We start from the raw sequence: 21957 nt of genomic DNA on the forward strand, positions 1-21957 counted from the left end.
TCCTGCACCTTGTCTCTCTAATCTCCAGTTTAGTTCATTCTCCTGCCGGAGGTTGTCCCTGGACTCCCTGCTGAAGGGAGGTTTCTCTGAACAGAAGTTCTGGAGGTGAGGCTGCCCTCCACCAACACATCTCTGAGGCTACGTCTACACTTAAACCACTAGAGCAGCTGTAGGGCTTCAGGGTAGACACTCACTACTGCAGTGGCCCCCAAACTGTGGGGCGCGCCCCAAAGGAAGGTTCAGGGGGGCATGTGGTGGGGCCTGGGCCAGCCCCCACAGGGGGCATGGAGTGAGCGCCATGCTTCCAGCCCAGCTCCGCCCCCAACCCCATTCAGCCCCCAAGTCTGCTCCGCCTCCAGGCCAGATCCGCCCCTAGCTGCATCTCCGCTCTGACCCCAGCCTAGCTCTGCCTCTAGCCCCAGTTCTACCCCCCGCTCTACCTTGTTCTGCCCAAGCTCCGCTCCTGAAACCTTTTCTAAACAGTTAGTTGGAGGCGTTACAAACCCTCGAACGCCCGGATGGGGTTAAAAGAGAAACACTGCCAGGAACTTCACTGCGGATCTGAGAATTCCACCTCTACAACACACACGTTCTCTTAGCAAATTGGGCATCAGGCACTCGTAGAGGAACCACATGGCTCCTGCAGGAGTGGAAGTCGCCAAGATTAATTTTCTGCCATTATATCAGACAGTGCCATTACGTGCTGGGCATTCGCAGGGGCAGTTATGCTGCTGCCGGGTTCTTTCAAGGGGTATTTTAAAGATCTGACGTCAGGACAACGGTCATGGCAAAAACGCAGAACGAAAAAGGCCAAGGGTGCTCCCGTTAGAATTGACTGATTTGGCTAGAAGCCCATGGGCACGTGTCACACAGCTCCAGCTTCCCCCTGTGCATTTCTCTGATCTTGGGCAAGAATCACTCATCAAAGGACCTTTTGGGCTCCACTTTCGAATGAGGGCCCCTGGATTCTGCACTTGGCAGAGACGTTCCTTTCCTCTGTGCGATCCACTTTGGGCAAGATCCCTGGGTCAGTTCTAGTGGCAGAGGGCAACAGCTCAGTGGGAGCTTTGTACCCCAGGTTGACCCAGTGCCTTTTGGACCGCTCAGGCTGCATGGCTGCCTCCCCAACCTTGCAGCTCTGCTCACTAGCCCAGGGTGGGAGGGATCTGCCAGGGACCTGCTGACCGCCCTACAAATCTCCAGCCTGGGACTCTACCACCACCAGTGGCACTAGACAGGAGTTGTCGTTGTGCTCCGGAGATGCCAGGACTAAGGTGCTCCATCCCCTGTGAGGGTACGTAAATGAGGAGAGCCCTTGTACTCTGTCCCCCCTGCTGGGGCAGCCAGGCCTAGGATACCAGCACAGTCCTGCCCCCTGGATTTAAGGACTGGGAGGAAGAGGGTGGGGGTGAGGAGGAGGTGGGTGCCAGGCCCCTCCCGCAGCGGCCTCACCTGGGCTGAGACAGGGACAGTGGTTCTGGGAGAGCAACCAAGGCACAAGCCTTAGTGACTCTTGCTACATTCTCTCACATGGTTCAGCATGTTCCCTGGCCTCCTTCCTGCCATTGGCTTATTTCTGCTGGCCAGCCTGGGCCTAGGTCCTGCCCTCCCTGCTTCCTGAGCTTCGTGCATCTGTGAAAAAGGCGGGAGGGGCTCTTTTCACCTTCCTGCTGCCCTTCTTCCTGTCCCCCGCCCCCCCCCCCCACTCATCTGCACAGGCCTGCAGGATCGTCCCCCAGCCCCCCTTAGTCAGCTTTGAAGTGAGCTTTGAAGGTGAATGGCATGCTGGGCGCAGTTTTAGCGCCCTATCCTGCATGGATGCATGGCATTCCCTTTGAAATCAACAGGCAAGTCCCAGGTACAGCGTTGGCTCTATCCTGCCCTCAGCTCCCACACTGTAAATCTGGAGTGATGCCCAAGGCTGGATTACCCAGTAGGCAGACTAAGCACGTTCTTAGGGCACCAGCAAAGCAGGGGGCACCAAAAAAATGAGATTTTTTTTTTTGGAAAAACTTTGATATTTGATATTTCAAAAAAAGCATTGAAGTAGTCATCATGGGAAAAATCAGAACTTTGTTAGACTTCCTTACACTCCACTCCACACTCTTCCCCTGTTTTTCTGTTCTCTTTTTATTACTTATCCCCACCTAAACCGGGGGGCGTCCTACTAACGCAGATCGAAATAATGCGAGGAAATCAGATCCTGTCATTTATAATATTCCTCAACTTGAAAAGCCACACTGGTGATGAAATGGCAAATCAAATACTGCATTATCTGTGCCAAGTTTGCAAAATAGATTTCTCAAAGTGCAGAGGTCAATCTTATGACAATGCTGCCAACATGTCAGGGCGTTATCAAGGAATGCAGAAGAAGCTTTTAGAACCGAACAAATATGCCATATTCACTCCATGTGCTGCACACTCCCTCAGTCTTGTTGGCCGCAGTGCTGCTGATTGTTGTCCGGTGGCAGCAAGTTCTTTGTGTCTCAACAGTCCAGTTACTTTATACTTTTTTCTCTGTCTCAACACACTGATGGGCAGTTCTTGAAACATATTTGGGCAATGATCATGTGTTGAACTCTCTTTCTAATACTCGCTGGGAGGCACGTGCAGTGGCAACAAGTGCAATTCTGGAGTCCTACTCGAAGATTGTGGCTGCATTAGAAAGTCCAGCTGAAGACCAATCACAAAAGGGAGAAACTATACGAGAGGCAGAAAACATTGCCAGCAAGATGGAAGAACTAGAGTTTGTATTCATGTTGACCATGTAGAATGAAATTTTACAACACTTTTACCACACAAGTCAAGCTCTCCAAGAAAAAGAATTGGATTCGATAACATGTGCAGACCCCTGTCAATCATTAGCAGACCACTTTGAAGACCTATCAAAAGATATCTTGCCTGATACTAACTACAAAGAAGCCCAGTCCCGCAAGCGAATCAGGAAAAAACAAGCAAATGACAGCAGTGCAACAGAAACATCATTGAATCCTAGAGACAAATTTTCTCGTATCTACTTACTGTGCTATAATTGGTACACTTGAAGCTCATATGAAGAGAAGAGGTGAAGTGTACAAAGAAGTATCAAGTAGATTTTCTTTTCTAAATGATATGGACTTATCTGACGAACAACATTCACAGGGTTCCCAAAAGCTAGATGACTCATACCCTGTTGACTTGAACATGAAGTACGGCAGTTCCACTGTTATATGCGCGCAAAGTTTAATGAATCAGGAAAAATAAAATCCAGTCACATTGATCTTCATGACACAATATTGAAAGAGGGAATACAACGTGTATTTCCAAATGTGGAGACAGCACGACGGATTTGTCTAACATTGATGATGACTAACTGCTTCGCAGAACGCTCTTTTTCTCAGCTGAAAAGAATAAAAAACCCTCAGAAGACAACAATGTGCCAGGACAGGCTTGATTCACTTTCCCTAGTGTGTATAGAAGCAGACATGCTTCGTCGAGTCAGCTTCAATGAACGTATCCAGAATTTTGCAATCAGAAAATCTAGAAAGAAGCTATTTTAATTTCAGCATACATGTAAGTTTTGTGTCATTTCGAAAAATAAAATTTTATTTTACGGTATAGTATTGTTTTTATTTTGAATTACATATGGGGGGGGACCCTAATCTTTTCAGCGCTTAGGGCCTCTAAAGGTCTTAATCCGGCCCTGGTGACGCCATTGATTAAGTGGAATGTAGCGGGGTGGCTACCCTGCTCCTAAAATAGAAGAGGTTAAAAGCAGCCCTGGAGAGGGCTGTGGCTGGGGATGGCTCATTGGGGAAGCAGCCGCAGCTGGGCCATGCCCCAATCAGGCCTCCAGCTGGCCTGTATAAAAAGGCTGTGAGCCAGAGGCCCCAGGAGTCTCCCTCCAGGCTGGGTGAGAGCAGGGCCCGGCTGACAGGGTACTGAGGGTGGTGCAGTGCTGGGGAAGGAGCAGGCTGAGTGGGGTGCTCCAGGCTGGCAACTCCCCAGGCTGTAAGGCCTGGTCCAAGGCCCACAGAGGTACTGGGAGGCAGAGGAAGGCAACAGGTCTGAACCCCCTTGCCTATGATGAGTGGTCTTTACACTGCAGTCTGCCCCAGAGAGCGGGGGCTTGGTGATGACTGGCAGTAGCCCAGACTGAGGCAAGGTGAGGATAGGGGGCTAGGGGTCCCCCAGGAAGGGGAGACCCAGAGGCAGAGTGTGGGGGTGCTGCCAGGGGGCAGAACCCAGAGAAAGGGGCACTGGGGTCTGTGAGGGACACAGGGGCCAGAGCTGTGCGGATAACTGGCTTGCAGAGGGCGCTCTGCACTGGAAAGAGCTAATGCCCCAATGACCAGCAGGAGGCGCTGCAGGGGCAAGTCTGCTCCTGTACATGGAGCCACTTCACTTGTGCAACTGAAAGCAGAATATGGCCCAGGGTGGTGCAGGGTTGGGTCCATGCTTTTTACTTTTGGGACAGATTCCCGGCCCACGGGGGTCTTTGCATTTGCAGCTGGTTTCAGCACATGGGCTGGGACTGGGGGACAAAAGGAAGCTGCTCCTCAGAACAAACGTGTGTGAAATTCGACAAGTGCATTGTGTCGCTCCTCTGTGCAAAGCACTTTCAGAGCCTCGGACTGAAGGTGCTGTAGAATGGGCAATTGGTTATTTCATATGGATTAAATCGATTAGGGTCTCGGACCACTGGTCATTAGCCCACAGCAATAGGCTCCAGATATGACCCTAGACAGATCTTTAAGCTTTAGAGGTTGCGGGTAACAATTAGGTTACTTAATGGGTTAAATCCGAATGGATTTTTAAAGAGCCCTTCTGGACAATTCTTTCCTGATCCAGCTTCAGGTATCTAAAGAGCCAGTAACATGCATCCTTCACAATGACACTACATGGTTTTGATGTTTTAATTTGCTCGTCGGTATGGGCCTGATGCAAAGCCTGCTGGAGTCAGTGGAAAATCCCCCCCAGACTTTGGATCAGACCCGGTTTGATCTGCTAGTCACACAGTCTGCCCTCCATGCACCCAGCCAGCTCGTGGGGGTTGCAAAGGTTAAAAATACATGACGGAAGCAGGCTAAAGATTATATAGGCACTGATGCACACCTTTGTGTTATTTTACTTGCTAGGATGCTGCAGAGAACATACCATGATAGCTAATGTTTGAGCAGTTTAACCATACTGTACTTTACCTTTCTTTCAAGAGTCGAGGCTTCTTAGTGCTGTACATTCTCCTACTCCAGCCCCCTCAAACTAATCAGTAAAGGTCCAATCTTGTAAAGGCTATTGTCAAAGCCAAAGGGGAGTGTTTCAATTGATTGCAATGAGCTTTGGATCAGGCCCAGCCTAGACCCAGCCTGCTCCCATTGAAGTCAATGTGAGCTGTGTCAATGATGCAGAATCAGGTCCTAAAAAATCCTTTTCAGGTCTATATCTGAGACAGGGTAGGGAGGGGGGAATCCTGCACTGACCTATTTGATTTCACTACAGAATGAAAACCTCCCTATAAAGGGGCCTGTTTGGATTGCGATTCCCACTGAGTTCAATGGGAGCAGAATTGGGCAGGATGGATCATGCACAGATCATTCAGTTTCTTCCAGCCCTGATGTTTTGTGGGGTAACTTACCTCATGTGAGTCACACCATTTATTTCCTGCACAACCAAAGCCAGGCTGGAACAACCTGGTGTGCTGGTTGCTATGTACCGAATGTGCTGGCAGAGGAAAATTGAAAATAGCGAAAAGTTGGGATTTTGATGGGGTTTATTCAATCTTGCCCTGTTGCGCTAAATTCCTGTGAACTTGCCTTTTGGTGCCGCACGCGAGAGTGTGGTTCTGCTGCCCTGCCAATGGCCAGATTGGGGAATTGGTATATTTCGTGTCTGGGGCTGAAAACCAGAGATTTCACAATAGCCACTTAGGCCACAACAAAGGGAATCATTAACCTCCTGGAACTTGGCAGCTTTCATTCATTGCCATTCATCAGCAGGATGAGCCCTTCAGACAAACGGAGTGGTGGGATGAAAGGGGAGCAAGAGGGTTTCTTTTTCCAACCCACGCTCCAGACAAATCTTTGCTAATTTCTGCAGCTGCGGTGGAAATTGTAAATCAAAGCAATGTAGAATAAAGCTGCCATTTTACAACAGCACACATAATAAACAGTTTATTTAGTTCCTACCTCTGATTGCTACCCATCATTAGCCTCTTATGTGCGTGTTATGATGTTGATAACAACACTTAGACCATTTTTTTCCTTGAGACTCTCAAAGCATGTCACAGACGTTGACTGGAGCCGCACAGTGTTCTGTGATGTCGGCACCATTGCCCCATTTTGCAAATGGATAAAAAAGTGGGGCATCCTGGACCTGATTTTCAGAGGTGCCTGAGAATATTCAGCTGCAGGGGGGGCTCAGCACCAGAAAACCAGGCCCTTAGAGTTGAAGGGCAACCCTTTCAAGGACCAGCTTTTCAGATATTTAACTCCTCCCGGGCACCTCTCTGTATCTTTGTGCACCTAAGTACCTTTGAAAATTTGGCCCTCAGTGTCGTAGGGACCTAAGTCCCAATATAGGCTTTGAAGTCCCTTAGGCACTTTTGAAAATTATGCTCTAAGTTACCTGTCGAGGTTATCCAAGACTGAGTCCCAGTCCCAATCAAAGGCCTAGTTATACTGGAGTTGGCGACTGAGCAATGATGACAGGCTTGTAGGTCTTTCACATTGCAACTGAAAAATGCACAGTGAAAGTTTCAAGCGGATGGCTGCCTCTTAAATCTGAGGCAATGTTGCCTCAGGGTCTGAAGATGTGGGTTCTAGTCCCAGTTCTGCCACTGAATCACTGTGTGACCACGGGCAAATAATTTCACCTCTCCATACTTCAGTTTCCCTACCTGTAAAATGGGGATAATACTTACTTTGGTAAAGTGCTTTGAGATCCACAGATGAAAAACCCTATATAAGAGCAAAGTACACAACTCACGACCCGCCAGGTTCTAAATGTGTGAAACTGACTGGAGACGGTGCTGGATTTATGTACTAAAATATACTGAGTTTTCTATAACCTCAGGACCAGATGCTGCTACCTGAGCCCTGAAGAGTGAGATATTTTCAGTGAGACCAATGGAGTAAGGGCATCAGCATCTGGCCCCAAGTTTGATGATTCTGCATGCCCAGTATCAATAATTTAGAGGCATCATCCAGGAAGTGCTGGTAGGTTTGTGTGGGAGAGAAGTAAATTTGGTACCAGAGGAGTGACAGCCCCAGTGATCCGGTGCAGTGAGGGTTATGGTGAGCAGTGGGGGGTACAGAAAGAACATGGCTTTTGTTTTAAGCACACAGTCTACCATCGATGATTTAACTGGGATTTGGTCCTGCTTCGAGCAGGGGGTTGGACTAGATGACCTTCTGGGGTCCCTTCCAACCCTTATATTCTATGATTCTATGATCCTACAGAACAAACAGTTGATGACAGAATTGCTGTCTTGAGTAAAGGAACTTCTAAGCTCCCTATGCCAAGGCAGCGGGATTATTGTCCTTGCCCTTCCAACAGGAGTTAGAAACCTAGAGTGAAGGCATTCATTTTTGTGGCTACAGCCCCTTGTGCTCTTGAGCCAACACAGACTGTTGTAAGAGAATAGACAGGGAGTCAGCATTACTGTGTGGACATCCAGGAGTCCCCAGAACTCCTGATCCTTGTGACAGATCAGGAGTGAGGGTGTGCTATGAGACTGATGGGAAGATGAATGAGAACCGTGAAGAACGTGATCTCAAAAGAGATTCTACAGGCTAAGGGCCAGATCCTCAGGTGGTGTAAACAGGTGTGATTCCACTGAAAGCCACTGCAGATACACCAACAGCAGCTGAGGATCTGGCCCTACATTTCCAGGGCCCAATTTGCTCTGAATTCTAGTGAGCCAGGCTAAGGGCCTGATCCAGAGCTCACTGAAAGCAATGAAAAGACTCCCATTGCCATTGATGGGCTTTGGATCAGGCTCCTACATGGGAAAAGCACAGCTATTCACCTGTTATAGCAAGCCACAGCACGTCTCTATTCAGGTAATATTAGACTGTACCCGAGGCCAGAATCATTAGGCTGAGATCTGCGGTGATCAGAGGGACTGTCCACTGATAAGGAAAATCTCCATTCAGTTATCTGTAGGGTGTTTTAGTCGCTAACTGCAATCTACAGCCAGGGCACTCAGCCTAGCTGTGAGACTCAGTCACTTGAGGAGGATTCTGAAATTCATTGCATGAATTCCCTGCTAACAAAGCTAGGCATTGTATGTTTCATGTGTGTCAAAAATAACAAGGAAAAACACATGGGCACCTTGCTTATTTCCAGGTTGTGCATAGACACACGTGAGCGGTGACTCATAGCCTCTAGGCTAACAATGCGTTTATGAGCTCGGGCTGTGTCAGCTTTTCATGGGTGGGAAATAAATATGCCCACTGGTCCAGACCCTCAGCGTAGTTCCATTGACTTCAATGGAGCGACGCTAGTTTACACCAGCTGAGGATTTGAGCCCTCCGCCCTCTCTTCTTAATCACCAGCGAAGCTTTCAACACGCAGATACACCGGACATGGTTCTTATGCAGAGCTCCTTCTGCAACTTTAAGATTTGAGAACAACTGATTTGATCCCATTGACATCTGATGGCACTATTTGGGAGGGTTGGTTTTTACAGCAGGACATTAGGATTGCACTGACAGTCGGCTAACCTCCAGCCATCACCTTTTCCGAAATGCAGCATGGTCAGCTTTAGACCTTGGGTTGTGAACAGCTTTCAGCACCAACACTGTATGAATCACAGCTAGGAACTAAAGGGACTTGCAGCATTTGGAACCAGTTACATTAGTGGTTCTGTATTCTCCCCTTACCTTCCTTCCCCTCCATGGACACACACACTGTCACACACACAAGTGTTTTTTTCATTCGCACACAATACTCTGTTGCTTTACAGACATACACACAGTGCTCCAAAAAAAGAACAGGAGGACTTGTGGCCCCTGAGAGACTAACCAATTTATTTGAGCATAAGCTTTTGTGAGCTACAGCTTAGTCTCTCAGGGGCCACAAGTCCTCCTTTTCTTTTTGCGGACACAGGCTACACGGCTGCTACTCTGAACACAGTGCTCTGTTACACACACACATACACAAATTGTGGCTTCGCTCTCATATGCAATACTAGTTTTCACATACATCCCACCATACTCCAATATGTAGGTTTTATACATCCACCCACAAATGCTTACACAACATTCTGTACACACACACACCCCCCCCCATTCTGTTCCCACACAAATGCACGCACAACATTTTGTGCCCACACAAATGCTCACACAACATTCTGAACACACAGAACATTCTGTACACACACACTCCCAAAATTCTGCACACACAAACACAACATTCTGCTCACACACATGCTCACACCCCCCATTCTGCACACAAACACCCCCCCTCCCCCCACATAATATCCCGTCCCATTACACCTACGCTGGCTTCTGGACAGCCTGCCCCGGCTTGTCACCTAGTGCCCCCCACCCCCCCCGGAGCCGTTCAGGTGACCCCCCCCACACACACCTGGCCCAGGTGGGAGCCCTGCGCGTACCTGACGATGCCGTACATGACCAGGATGTTCCCCAGCAGCCCCACCACGCACACCACGGAGTAGAGGGCGGTGATGGCGATGGCGATGGCGATGGAGGTGGGGTCCTTGGCCGCGGGCAGCCCCGTGTGGTTGAAGCTCTGGTTGGGGCAGGGACCCCAGGGCGAGGCGCGCAGGCGGCTGCCGTTGGAGAAGAATTCGGCGTCGGCTTCAGCCCCGGGCAGTGTGGACAGCTCCATGGCGGGGCGAAGCGGGGCGAAGCGGGGCGAGACTTTCCAAGCAGCCGCCACCCCCTTGCAGCCCTGGAAAGGGGCGGGGGGGGCAGCCCTGGAAAGGGGCGCGGGGGGGCAGCCCTGGAAAGGGGCGCGGGGGGGGAGCCCTGGAAAGGGGCGGGGGGGGCAGCCCTGGAAAGGGGCGCGGGGGGGGGAGCCCTGGAAAGGGGCGGGGGGGGGCAGCCCTGGAAAGGGGCGCGGGGGGGGAGCCCTGGAAAGGGGCGGGGGGCAGCTCTGGAAAGGGGCGCGGGGCGGGGGTTCGTGGTTGCTGGCTGGCCCCGCCGCCGCCCCCTAAAGTGCAGCCGACTCCCGGGCTCCTCCCTAGACCCGCAGGGGTGGCTGCAACCGACCGGGAGCCTGGCTCGGGCTCCGGCCGAGGGGGAGCCGCTTCCGACGCCGATCCCCGCTCGCCTGCTCCTCCTCCGGCGCGGATCGCGGGCGGAGAGCGGGGAACCTGCCGCCGCCGGGGCCAGAGCGATTTCGTGTCAAAGCTGACAACTCCCCTGGACGTCGGCAGCCACGTGGTGGCAGGGAATCAAAAAGGCGTGCCTGTCAATCAAAACCCATGGGCTGGGGTGGGGGGAGCATGGGCGGTGAAATGTTCCCCTTTGCCAACAAGTGCCCCCCCCCCCCAGCCTTGGAGGGGGTCCCTGGAGCTTAGCCAAGGAGCTCCAGGCAGGATAGCAGCCAGGGTTGCAGCCCAGCTGGGCAATCGATGGGGAGAGGGGGAATTCAGTGCCACATTAGCCGCAGATGGAGGGGAAAGGTGGGCTGGACGCCGTTAGTCCTGGCCGGTCTAGGGAGGCTTCTGTGCCAGCGGCTGAGGCCGTCGCTTGAGAACCGGTGGGGCTGGAGCCATGCAAGGAAGCCTTGCCTTGCGGGGCCCCAGCAAGTGCCCTCCGAATGCCATCTGTGGGGGTGGGGGTGTAAAGGGATGTGTGTGAGTTTAACATCATTGGGGAAATAAATTACCTCTGTAAAGGGGAAGTTAAACACACCACCTCCACCCACATCCCAGTGACCAGTCAGCCACCACAGTCCTGCTGAGACTTGTCTGATTCTATATTGCATCCCTTTCTAGGCTATCCTCATTTCACCAATCAAAATTTCCCCCCCAGTTCAGCTCCATTTACATTTGCGCCTTTTATTTCATTTTTCTCCTTTTTTTCTACTCCTCAGCCACCTCCCTTCATAGACATTGGGATCCTGCCCCCCCCCCCCCAGTTATCCACCTCATTGCTCCAAGCAGAGAGGCCAGTGGTAACAAAGAATGTTTTCACCAAAGGCAGAGCTCAGCTCCTAGAAGAGGGCAGGATATTTTCCCATCCCCAGCTGGTTATGTAATGGCCATAAATATTCATAAGCTGAGAATGTGCAAAGACGTGTGCTCATTAAACAAGAGACCCCTGCAGTAGGACACAGGACAAAACAGATGTTAGGCCTTCTTGTCTTAAGGGGAAGGGGAATAAAGGGTTGGATTTTTATTTTTTCCTTTTGCAGCATTCTCCCCGCCCCACCCACCCCACTCCAAGGGAAGCAGATGTGGCTGCTCAGTGGGATATTTACTTACACACCCACAGAAATGTTCTTAGAGACAGAAAGATGGATGCTCATTTCTGCCCACCTCACTGTGTGGTTGCTTATACCTCACAGTCAGGCAAAACAGGGCTTTCTCAACTGTACCTTGGTAGGATTGTAAAGCTTTTACTCTGCCTAGATCCCTTGACAGACATCAGTTTTCCTATAGACCTGGCACCTTTCTCTTTCTTTTGCTTTCCAACACACACAAAAGCACCCCTCCCTATCTTTCCATCTAGCTAAGCTAGGGGTAACCTTTGTTTGGTTAAGCCTCATGAAAAGAGATGTGATTACTCTCTACCTAGCCACAAGGGGCTCCAGAATGTTCGAGGCCTATAGATCAGGGAAGTCAAGATGAAACAGCATGTTCTCAATTAGATCTCTTTAAAGTCCCTAGGGAACTGGGAAATATAATAAAGGGATGATTCCCCACACTCTGCTTGGCAGAACTTTCATTAGTAGACAGGCTAGGAGAGAATTGTTTTTACATTGTTGGCAGAGAAGTCCTAACTCATCTTAACTAATTAGCCTCTTACAGTTTGTATGGCAACTTCCACCTTCTGTGTATCTATATCTTCTTACTATATGTTCCATTCTATGCATCCGATGAAGTGGGCTGTAGCCCACGAAAGCTTATACTCTAATAAATTTGTTAGTCTCTAAGGTGCCACAAGTCCTCCTGTTCTTTCTAACTTATCGGATACGTTGACATTTTTGAGAGAGATAAAGTGGGTGAGGTGATATATTTTAGTGGACGAACTTCTGTTGGTGGAAGAGACAAACTTTTGAGTTTGCACAGAGCTCTTCTTCAGGTCTGGGAAAGGTAAGCAGGGCTAAATACAAGGAGGAACAGATGGTTAAACATAAGGAGTTGGCACACATTGAAAGAGACCATTCAGGGTGAAGTGGGTAGTTAACACCTCTTCTGTCATAGGTGAGATGGTGCTTTGGCTTTTATAATTTGTCTCTGTGTGTTCATTCGAGAGTGCAGTGTTTGTCCGGTTTCACCCACGTAGTTGTTATTGGGGCATTTAGTGCACTGGATGAGGTACCCCACATGTTGTGATAGGCATGTATGGGAGCCATGGATCTTGCAAGGTGTGTTGTGGGGGGTGTTTATCATTGTAGCAGAGGAGATACATCTGTAGTTTGTGGCAGTGTCTGGTGCTGCTTTGCGTTGGTGTGTCCTGGTCTGTGGGGAGCTTGCTTCTGATGATGAGCTTGGCAAGGTTGGGGTGTGGTTTGAAGGCCAAAAAAGGGGGTTCAGGAAAGATTTCTTTTGGGATGTGGTCCCTGTCGAGTATGGTATTTTTAGATCTGTGGTTTCTTTTCATGGAGGATTGCATTGCAAGCTTGCCATGCATGGTTTTCTTTGTCAAGTGTGGTCTAATGACAGCAGAGACTGTCTATAAACCAGAAGCCAATAAAGGGTATGTCATAAATATAAAGGGAAGGGTAACCACCTTTCTGTATATAGTGCTATAAAATCCCTCCTGGCCAGAGGCAAAACCCTTTCACCTGTAAAGGGTTAAGAAGCTAAGATAACTTCGCTGGCACCTGACCCAAAATGACCAATGACGGGACAAGATACTTTCAAATCTGGAGTGTGTGTGTGGGGGGGGAACAAAGGGTTTGTCTGTTTGTGTGAGGCTTTTGCTGGGAACAGATCAGGAATGCAGCCTTACAACTCCTGTTAAGTTAGTAAGTAATCTAGCTAGAAATGCGTTAGATTTCCTTTTGTTTAATGGCTGGTAAAATAAGCTGTGCTGGATGGAATGTATATTCCTGTTTTTGTGTCTTTTTGGAACTTAAGGTTTTGCCAAGAGGGATTCTCTATGTTTTGAATCTGATTACCCTGTAAGGTATTTACCATCCTGATTTTACAGAGGTGATTCTTTTACCTTTTCTTTAATTAAAATTCTTCTTTTAAGAACCTGATTGATTTGTCATTGTTCTTAAGATACAAGGGTTTGGGTCTGTGTTCACCTGTACAAATTGGTGAGGATTCTTATCAAGCCTTCCCCAGGAGAAGGGGTGTAGGGCTTGGGGGGATATTTTGCAAGAAGACGTCTCCAAGTGGGCTCTTTCCCTGTTCTTTGTTTAAAACGCTTGGTGGTAGCAGCATATGGTTCAAGGACAAGGCAAAGTTTGTACCTTGGGGAAGTTTTTAACCTAAGCTGGTACAAATAAGCTTAGGGGGTCTTTCATGCAGGTCCCCACATCTGTACCCTAGAGTTCAGAGTGGGGAAGGAACCTTGGCAGGGTATAAACACAGAAGCCTTTTGCAACAAAGACAAGAGTGCAGTCACGTGGGCCAAGATTTTCAAAAGGGACTAGTGATTTTGTGCACCTCAGTGTTTGCATGTCCAACTCCATGTCATGTCACACTGGGCAGCCAAAAGTGGAAGCATCTTCTAGTCACTTCTGAAAATCTTGCCCGTGCAATATTAGTTTGGCCCCTAATGCATTTGCCTTATGATACAGTCTTGACTTACATGATCACATACTGTTTTTTCCACAGGACCCCTGCCACAAGATGCACCTGCTCTGAGGATGCATCAGGGTTGTGTAGCAAATAAGCCTGTTGTCTTAAGGACCATGGCTTCATTTGTTGCAGAAGTTGGAAGTTGTGTGGTACATAAAGCAAAGGATTTCAGGAAGAGAAAGGATGAGCTTGTGGCTTAGGCAGCTGAATGCTTCCCTGGATAAATGAATTCTACCCCTGCCTCTGCCACAGCATTTCTATTTGATGCTGGGCAAGTCACTTGAACCAAAAGGTTTACAGATGGTCACTGATTGTGTGTTCCTCATTTTCTGGGCACCCAACTTGAGACATATGGAGCCAGGTTTGCAGTAGTGCTAAGCATTCAGAAGTGCAACTGAAGTCATTTGTATCTGAGCTTTGAACATATGAAATGCATTCAAGAGGCTCCATCCCTCGGAAAAATTAGGCCCTACATGTCTCAAGTTGGGCACCCAAAATCAATGGACACTTTCAGCAATTTTGGCTTGAATCGCTCTGTGCCTCAGTTCCCCTCAGTAAAACGGGAATAAGAATGGTTCTTAATCAGGGGTGTTGTGTGTCTAAATTCAATAATGGTGGCGAAGCACTCAGATACTATGGTGAGACTATCCTAGAAATACCCAGAAGGAAATTAACCATTTTGTATTCAGTGCAGGGTTTGGATAGTGTGTGGTAAATAAGGCCTGGGACCACACATTGAAAAGGAGGGATAAGAAATATTGAACAACTACCCATTCACTGAATGAGGCGGTAGTCCTGTTGAAATAATACTAGGTGATTAAAGACCGTATCACCATGCATACACGCAAGGGGGCTGAATTAAGGTTGTATATGTTGCCTTCTGCTGTTTCCCAACTTTCGAGTGCTTGAATTTGCAACATGATAACGTAGCTTTTTTGGGGGTGGTGTGCACTACAATTATAATTTATACCCTTTGCATACAGATTGCACTTTCCATCTGCAGATCTCCAAGTGCTTTACAGAAATGGGCAAATAAACGAGATTGCCTGCAATTTTACAGCCGAGGAAATTGCAACACAGAGAGGTGAAGCGCTTTGCCCAAGGCAAAACACCCAGTCAAGCAGCTCAGGTTGGGAACCTCCGTGCCTCAAGTAAACCAAACCAGCTGATGAGAAAAAAGCTGCCTTCCCACTCCAGAGCATAATGTTCTAATGAAGAGCTGAGTCCGAGCTTCGCCGCTATTAAGCCTTTTACTTCAGCACCACAGAGAGCACAGCAGTCAATGGTCTGGAGAATGCCATGTTCTTCTAGCAGATGAATATTTTAGGATGCGATTTTCCAAGGCGTCTGAGGGAGTTAGGTGCCCAAATCTTAGGCTCCTCTGAAATCCCAGCATGCATTCATCATGCAGGCATTCTGAATCCCACTGTTATGCACTGGAAACTGCCTGGAATAGTTTATGAATCCCTGCTGACCTGCTGACCTGGTTATTGTGATGTCTACTTTGTGCATACACTGAGTGAATTCAGTCGCAGGGGTGTTGGGAAATGTACCCAGGAAGGGGGAGGTGGATTCCGATAGACACTTCTCAAGCAAACACTTGAGAGTCAATGCAAGAGCTCTTCAGGTTGCCCTGGCTCAGTCTCCTGCTGGGCCTGCCTGACCCATTTGCCCCAAGTGACTCAGTCCCAGTGGGGAGAAACAAGGATCCAGGAGGTTTTACAGAGAAGAGAGAGAGGGGGGTTGTTGAGATGGAGAACCCAGATTCCAGGGGTTGGGGGTGTCTGGGAAGTCGCCCTTACTGGGGTCCCCAAGGAGGATGATTAGAGCCCAAGTGAGATAGACACGCAGGGAGGCCTGTTGTTGTTTGAAAAAATCCCTTTTCTCTTCTGTTACACTTCGTTCCTATTGTGAAGAGTTAACAATGCTTCAGTTTAATAAGGCAATTGTGGTCACTGCTCACAACCTCCCAAAGGGAAGAACCGGAAGTGCCAAACCCAATCAGACCTGCGGGGTAAGCACAGCGGAGACACAAGATATTTTAGCCCAGGGCCTGATCTAAGCATGGAAGGATCAGGGGAGTCCAGCCCAGGAAAGGCATGAGCCTAACACCCAAGGGGGTGCACTCAGAGACCGGAGCGGGGTCAGAGGGACAGCTAGCCCAGACAAGCAATGTGGAAAGTCATCTCTCCTTAATAGGGTGAAAATGGACACTGGGAAAAATCTGCAGCTGGTGTCAATTGGCACATCTCAGATTCTCCCCAGGTAAGGATCTGACCCTCTGTGGAAGATAAACAATGTAGGTTTCTGTTCGTTTGGCCAGAAGTTGGGAATGGGTGACAGGGGATGGATCACTTAATGATTATCTATTCTGTTCATTCCCTCTGGGGCACCTGCATTGGCCACTGTCAGAAGCCAGGATACTGGGCTAGATGGACCTTTGGTCTGACCCAGTATGGCCGTTTTGATGTTCTTATGCTTAAACTGCATCTCAAGCTCTTTGAGAAAGGGACCATCTCTTCCTATTTGTTCACACAGCTCTGACCACAACCCATTCTTGACTGGCGCCTCTGGGCACTCCTGAATAAAAGATGATTAGTTATAAGAGTAATCATAATGCCTGCTGTTTCCTGCAGGGACTTATTCTCAGCTCTCCTTGACCTTTTACTAGAGCTTGATCATTAAAAAATAAACCCAAAGGACACGTTTTCATGGCATAGTAACACGATTAAGCACTTCTATTATTAATTATTATTATTATTTGTTTTGCAGTAGCGTTATGGTACATCTATGCTGCAAAAACCAACCAACCAACCTGCAACAGCGAATCTCAGAGCTCAGGTCTACAGTCTGGGGCTCGCACGACAGTGCTTAAAATAGCCGTGTAGATGTTCCTGCTCGGGCTCTGAAGTCCAGGGCTCCAGAACCTGAGCTCTCCCCGAATGGGAACGCCGACATGGCTATTTTTAGCACTGTAATGTGAGCCCCACAGATCTGAATCTGGAGCCCCGGGCTCAGAGACCCGCTGCTCGGGTTTGTTTTTTTGTTTTTTTTTTGCAGTGTAGACATACCCTTAGAGGTCCCAACCAAGCCTGAGGCTCCATTATTCTAGGAACTGTGCATGTGCATAGCTGGAGACAGAGACCTTGTGATCTAACCAGCCAAGAGGGGAGGGGACTTGCCCATGGTCCCCCAGCAGGCAAAGCCAGAAATAGAAGCAAGCTCTCCTGACTCCTGGCCCACTGCCTTATCCACTAGACAACACTGCCCCCTGGGGATAGCCCCTTCAAGGACCTCAGAGCACATGGAACACAAGCGTGAATTTGGCCTCGCAACACCCCATCAGCAGGTGGGTAAGTATCACCATCCCCTTTTCATTAGGGAGGAAATGGTAGCATAGAGAGATGAAGGGGCTTGGCTAAGAACACAAAAGCCTCCGATCTGCCGGTCCTGTGCCTTAAATACCAGGTTGTTGTTTCATCTGCTTCTGCTGATGGCAATTTATCTGTATAGCAGACCGATGATTTGCAGAGTGTAATACTCAGCCCTTTCCCATCTGGAGATTTCAAAGCACTGTCTGCAGGAGCACACGTGCCATTTATCTCCACTTTGCAGCAGCATAGAGATGGCCAAGTGCCCAAATTCACACAGCAGCTCGGAAGCAGAGCCAGGGATGGACCCCAGGTCTTGTACCTCGTGGGCCTGTTTCCCAGCCACTGCACCACCCTGCTTCTCCTTGCCTTTGAATCACTGACTCCATTTGGGTCTGATCCTGCAAGATGCTGGGCACCTCTCCAATGACTTCAGTGAGAATCCAGGGTGCTCAGGGCCTCAGGGTCAGGCCTTTAAAGCAGCAGGGCTAGATCCTCCGCTGGCAGAGATGATTGTTGGCTTCACTGGATTTGTACTGATTTATACCTGCCAAGGGTCTGGCCTTGGCATTTTAATGGAGCCTTCTTTGCAAAAAAGGAAGGCGAGGCATCAAACCCCTGCTCTTTCATTCAGCCCGGGTGAGCAATTTCCATTCACACAGTGGAGTCGTGCCAGGGAGGATAACGGAGCAGGCGGTAAAGTTACTGCCTCGTTGTGTACAACACCGGCTCAGCTGCTGCAAAAGGCTTAGATTGAGAGCTTTTCACACAGGAGGGGATGCCACCGGGATGCATCTGTGCAGTCTGGCCATTATCTTTGAAAACTCGTGGCGAACGGGGGAAGTCCCGGATGACTGGAAAAAGGCTAATGTATTGCCAATCTTTAAAAAAGGGAAGAAGGAGGATCCTGGGAACTACAGGCCAGTCAGCCTCACCTCAGTCCCTGGAAAAATCATGGAGCAGGTCCTCAAAGAATCAATCCTGAAGCACTTGCATGAGAGGAAAGTGATCAGGAACAGCCAGCATGGATTCACCAAGGGAAGGTCATGCCTGACTAATCTAATCGCCTTTTATGATGAGATTACTGGTTCTGTGGATGAAGGGAAAGCAGTGGATGTATTGTTTCTTGACTTTAGCAAAGCTTTTGACACGGTCTCCCACAGTATTCTTGTCAGCAAGTTAAGGAAGTATGGGCTGGATGAATGCACTACAAGGTGGGTAGAAAGCTGGCTAGATTGTCGGGCTCAACGGGTAGTGATCAATGGCTCCATGTCTAGTTGGCAGCCGGTATCAAGTGGAGTGCCCCAGGGGTCGGTCCTGGGGCTGGTTTTGTTCAATATCTTCATAAATGATCTGGAGGATGGTATCGATTGCACTCTCAGCAAATTTGCGGATGATACTAAACTGGGAGGAGTGGTAGATACGCTGGAGGGGAGGCATAGGATACAGAAGGACCTAGACAAATTGGAGGATTGGGCCAAAAGAAATCTGATGAGGTTCAATAAGGATAAGTGCAGGGTCCTGCACTTAGGACGGAAGAACCCAATGCACAGCTACAGACTAGGGACCGAATGGCTAGGCAGCAGTTCTGCGGAAAAGGACCTAGGAGTGACAGTGGACGAGAAGCTGGATATGAGTCAGCAGTGTGCCCTTGTTGCCAAGAAGGCCAATGGCATTTTGGGATGTATAAGTAGGGGCATAGCAAGCAGATCGAGGGACGTGATCGTTCCCCTCTATTCGACACTGGTGAGGCCTCATCTGGAGTACTGTGTCCAGTTTTGGGCCCCACACTTCAAGAAGGATGTGGATAAATTGGAGAGAGTCCAGCGAAGGGCAACAAAAATGATTAGGGGTCTGGAACACATGAGTTATGAGGAGAGGCTGAGGGAGCTGGGATTGTTTAGCCTGCAGAAGAGAAGAATGAGGGGGGATTTGATAGCTGCTTTCAGCTACCTGAAAGGGGGTTCCAAAGAGGATGGCTCTAGACTGTTCTCAATGGTAGCAGATGACAGAACGAGGAGTAATGGTCTCAAGTTGCAGTGGGGGAGGTTTAGATTGGATATTAGGAAAAACTTTTTCACTAGGAGGGTGGTGAAACACTGGAATGCGTTACCTAGGGAGGTGGTAGAATCTCCTTCCTTAGAGGTTTTTAAGGTCAGGCTTGACAAAGCCCTGGCTGGGATGATTTAACTGGGAATTGGTCCTGCTTCGAGCAGGGGGTTGGACTAGATGACCTTCTGGGGTCCCTTCCAACCCTGATATTCTATGATTCTAGTCCGCTCCTTTGAGGGAGAGCCACTCATTTAAAGGACAGCAATATGAAAACCCATCGTCAGCCAGCAATGATAAGTCATTGCGTTTGCCTCCATTATTGTCAAACCCTCCCCATATTTTATTTATAATGAAATGCAAAGTCTGGGGGGAAATCCTTTCCAGCAGCTCAGCTCTGCTTCTCACAAGCTTTTATTTTCTCATTTCTGCTCCAGAGAGCAGTACGAGGCAGCTTCTCTTTCCCCACTCAGATAAGCCCTTTCATTTCTGAAGGCTGCTCCTGCTGTCTGTGCTGGATTCCTTTGAAAGGGAGTTGCATTCGAGCCAAGGAAGCGGCATAGGGGTGGGCGTGCTGGGGCACCTCGGGAAATGAAAAGGGCAGTCAATGGGCATAAGACTTGTGCACCCTGCCGATTTTGACACTTCAGACCCGGAGTAAATGAGTCGTGCGGCTACTAAGGTGCTGGGTAGGCTGAAAAAACTGTCTCAAGAGCAGCACCCGTGAGAGACGGATGTGAGCTGTTGATACTTCGCTTCCTAGGGCCAGGGTGAATCTCCCCACACTGGCTCGGCAGCAATCCCAGGAGAAGGTAGGAGGTGTTAACGCAACACCCTTCCCGTAGGAACCCATGCACCCCAGGCTGGCATGGCTGTGCCCACTTTACAGCCAGACCCATCCATTTGTTGGGCTGTCTGCCTTCTGTGGCAGAGGTTGTGACTAGCTTCAGATGATCTGCCACCGGGGGCCCCATGCTGTTGTCTAAATGGGAGCTGGCATAAATCAAGGGTGAATCAGGTTTGTTGTCTAATAGTTCAGTGCATGGGTGTCATGCACTGCTGGGTTTATGGGCCTGCGTCACAAAGTTTGGCTCTAAATTGAGACTGTGGGCATTTCATTGGCCCATTAGAGACATGGGGGCCAGCTGGGAGGCTTGCCTCTGGACCCAAACAATTCCAAAGCATGGTGGGGGGTTGGATCTGGACTTTTGATTCTGGCCCGTTTCCAGGGTGTTGTGGCTGAGCTCGGGGGTCAGACTGTCTGTGAAGGAACAGCGATTTACGGAGCCAGGGCCTGTTCAGAGAGAGGGAAGCCCACAGTAGGAGCCAGGAAGAGAAAACAGAACAGAGAAGCCATCGAAAGCTTGCACAAGCCCAGCGACCATGACAACATGATTTATGGCTTAACGCCTGCTGTGGTCGAATGGACTGAGCATAGAACTGGGAGTCAGGAGGCTGCCAGACTTGGCCATTGGCTTGCTGTGTGACCTGGAGTCTATTTTTTCACAAGCATCTGAGAGCCTTAGTATTTGGGTGTCCAGCTGGAAACACCCAGGGCCTTACCTATCTATCTATCTATCTATCTATCTATCTATCTATCTATCTATCCTCTTACACACCCATTACCTGTCTATCCATTGATAAATCCATCATGTTATTTATAGGCCCTCCTTAACCATAGCCTGTGAGCATTCCCCAGCTCCCATTGACTTTCTCTGGAGTCGCAGGTGCTCAGACCGTGTGAAAATCAGGCCAAAGTCTTCTGAGGCAGGCAGGCACCCTAAACCAGTGGCCCCATATGATCACCTGGGCCTTAACCTCTCTGCATCTCCCTTACCTTTCTTGTGAGCTGCCTCCCCACCTTGGAGAAGCCCTCTCAGAGCAACGGGGATGGAGAAGTAGGAGGTGTTACGTTTTGGATCTGCAATATCAAGGGCAGGATTGAAATGACTGGAACTTTCCGGGTGCCAGCTAGCCCCGAGGGGTTGAACTTCTGACCCACCAGAAGTGGAGCCTGCTGATTCCTAGCCCATTTTTCCCCCTTGAAGATTTTTTTTTAATGGAAATTATTTACATTGGTTTGTTTAACTTGCTGTCGTCTGTGCAGTAAATTACACAATGGGATAAAATTGTATGCACCCTGGCAGGAACCTGAGAGACGCAGCTGCAGTTTTCTAGATCCCAGAACAAACGTCGCTGCCTTTTTCTCCGACCCCACCCCTTGGGGCTAATTCCCAGCTCTTCCCATGACCCTTCAGTCACACATTCCAAAGCTGGACGGGACCATTGTGATCATCTAGTCGTGATGGGGGTCAGAGTGCCCCCACCCCAGCCTGGGAGAGCTCAGCATTGGAGGTGAAGCTGTCGAGCTGCAGCGGTTCTGAAATTCACCATCCGAGCCATTCTGCCACCCCTGGCCTCTTCGCCACTAACAGGGAGCCCTCTGTGGGCCTCCAACCAGCCAGCGGTTCTCACCCATGCCCCATGCCGCCTTTTTCTTCTAGCAGGAAAACTCCTGAGCTCCCTGCCCCTCAGCTAGCACCCCGTCACCTTCTCTTCAGCAACATGGGTGGTGGGTCTGCAGGGCGGGGGCACTGAGATTATTACTCA

The 21957-nt window shown here is 49.3% G+C and overlaps 1 protein-coding gene across 1 annotated transcript in view; it reads right to left on the reverse strand.

Moving 5' to 3' along the window:
* OPRD1 (opioid receptor delta 1) overlaps positions 1–10377 on the reverse strand; it is a 34363-nt gene extending 23986 nt beyond the window's left edge. Inside the window, exon 1 of the mRNA XM_048825497.2 lies at positions 9596–10377. Within this exon, the coding sequence (XP_048681454.1) occupies positions 9596–9831 (236 nt within the window). The 5' untranslated portion in view covers positions 9832–10377. The remainder of the gene's footprint in view (positions 1–9595) is intronic.
* Between the last annotated feature and the right edge of the window lie 11580 nt (positions 10378–21957).

The sequence above is a fragment of the Caretta caretta genome, chromosome 19 (genome assembly GCF_965140235.1).
Source record: "Caretta caretta isolate rCarCar2 chromosome 19, rCarCar1.hap1, whole genome shotgun sequence".
Taxonomy (NCBI): Eukaryota; Metazoa; Chordata; order Testudines; family Cheloniidae; genus Caretta; species Caretta caretta.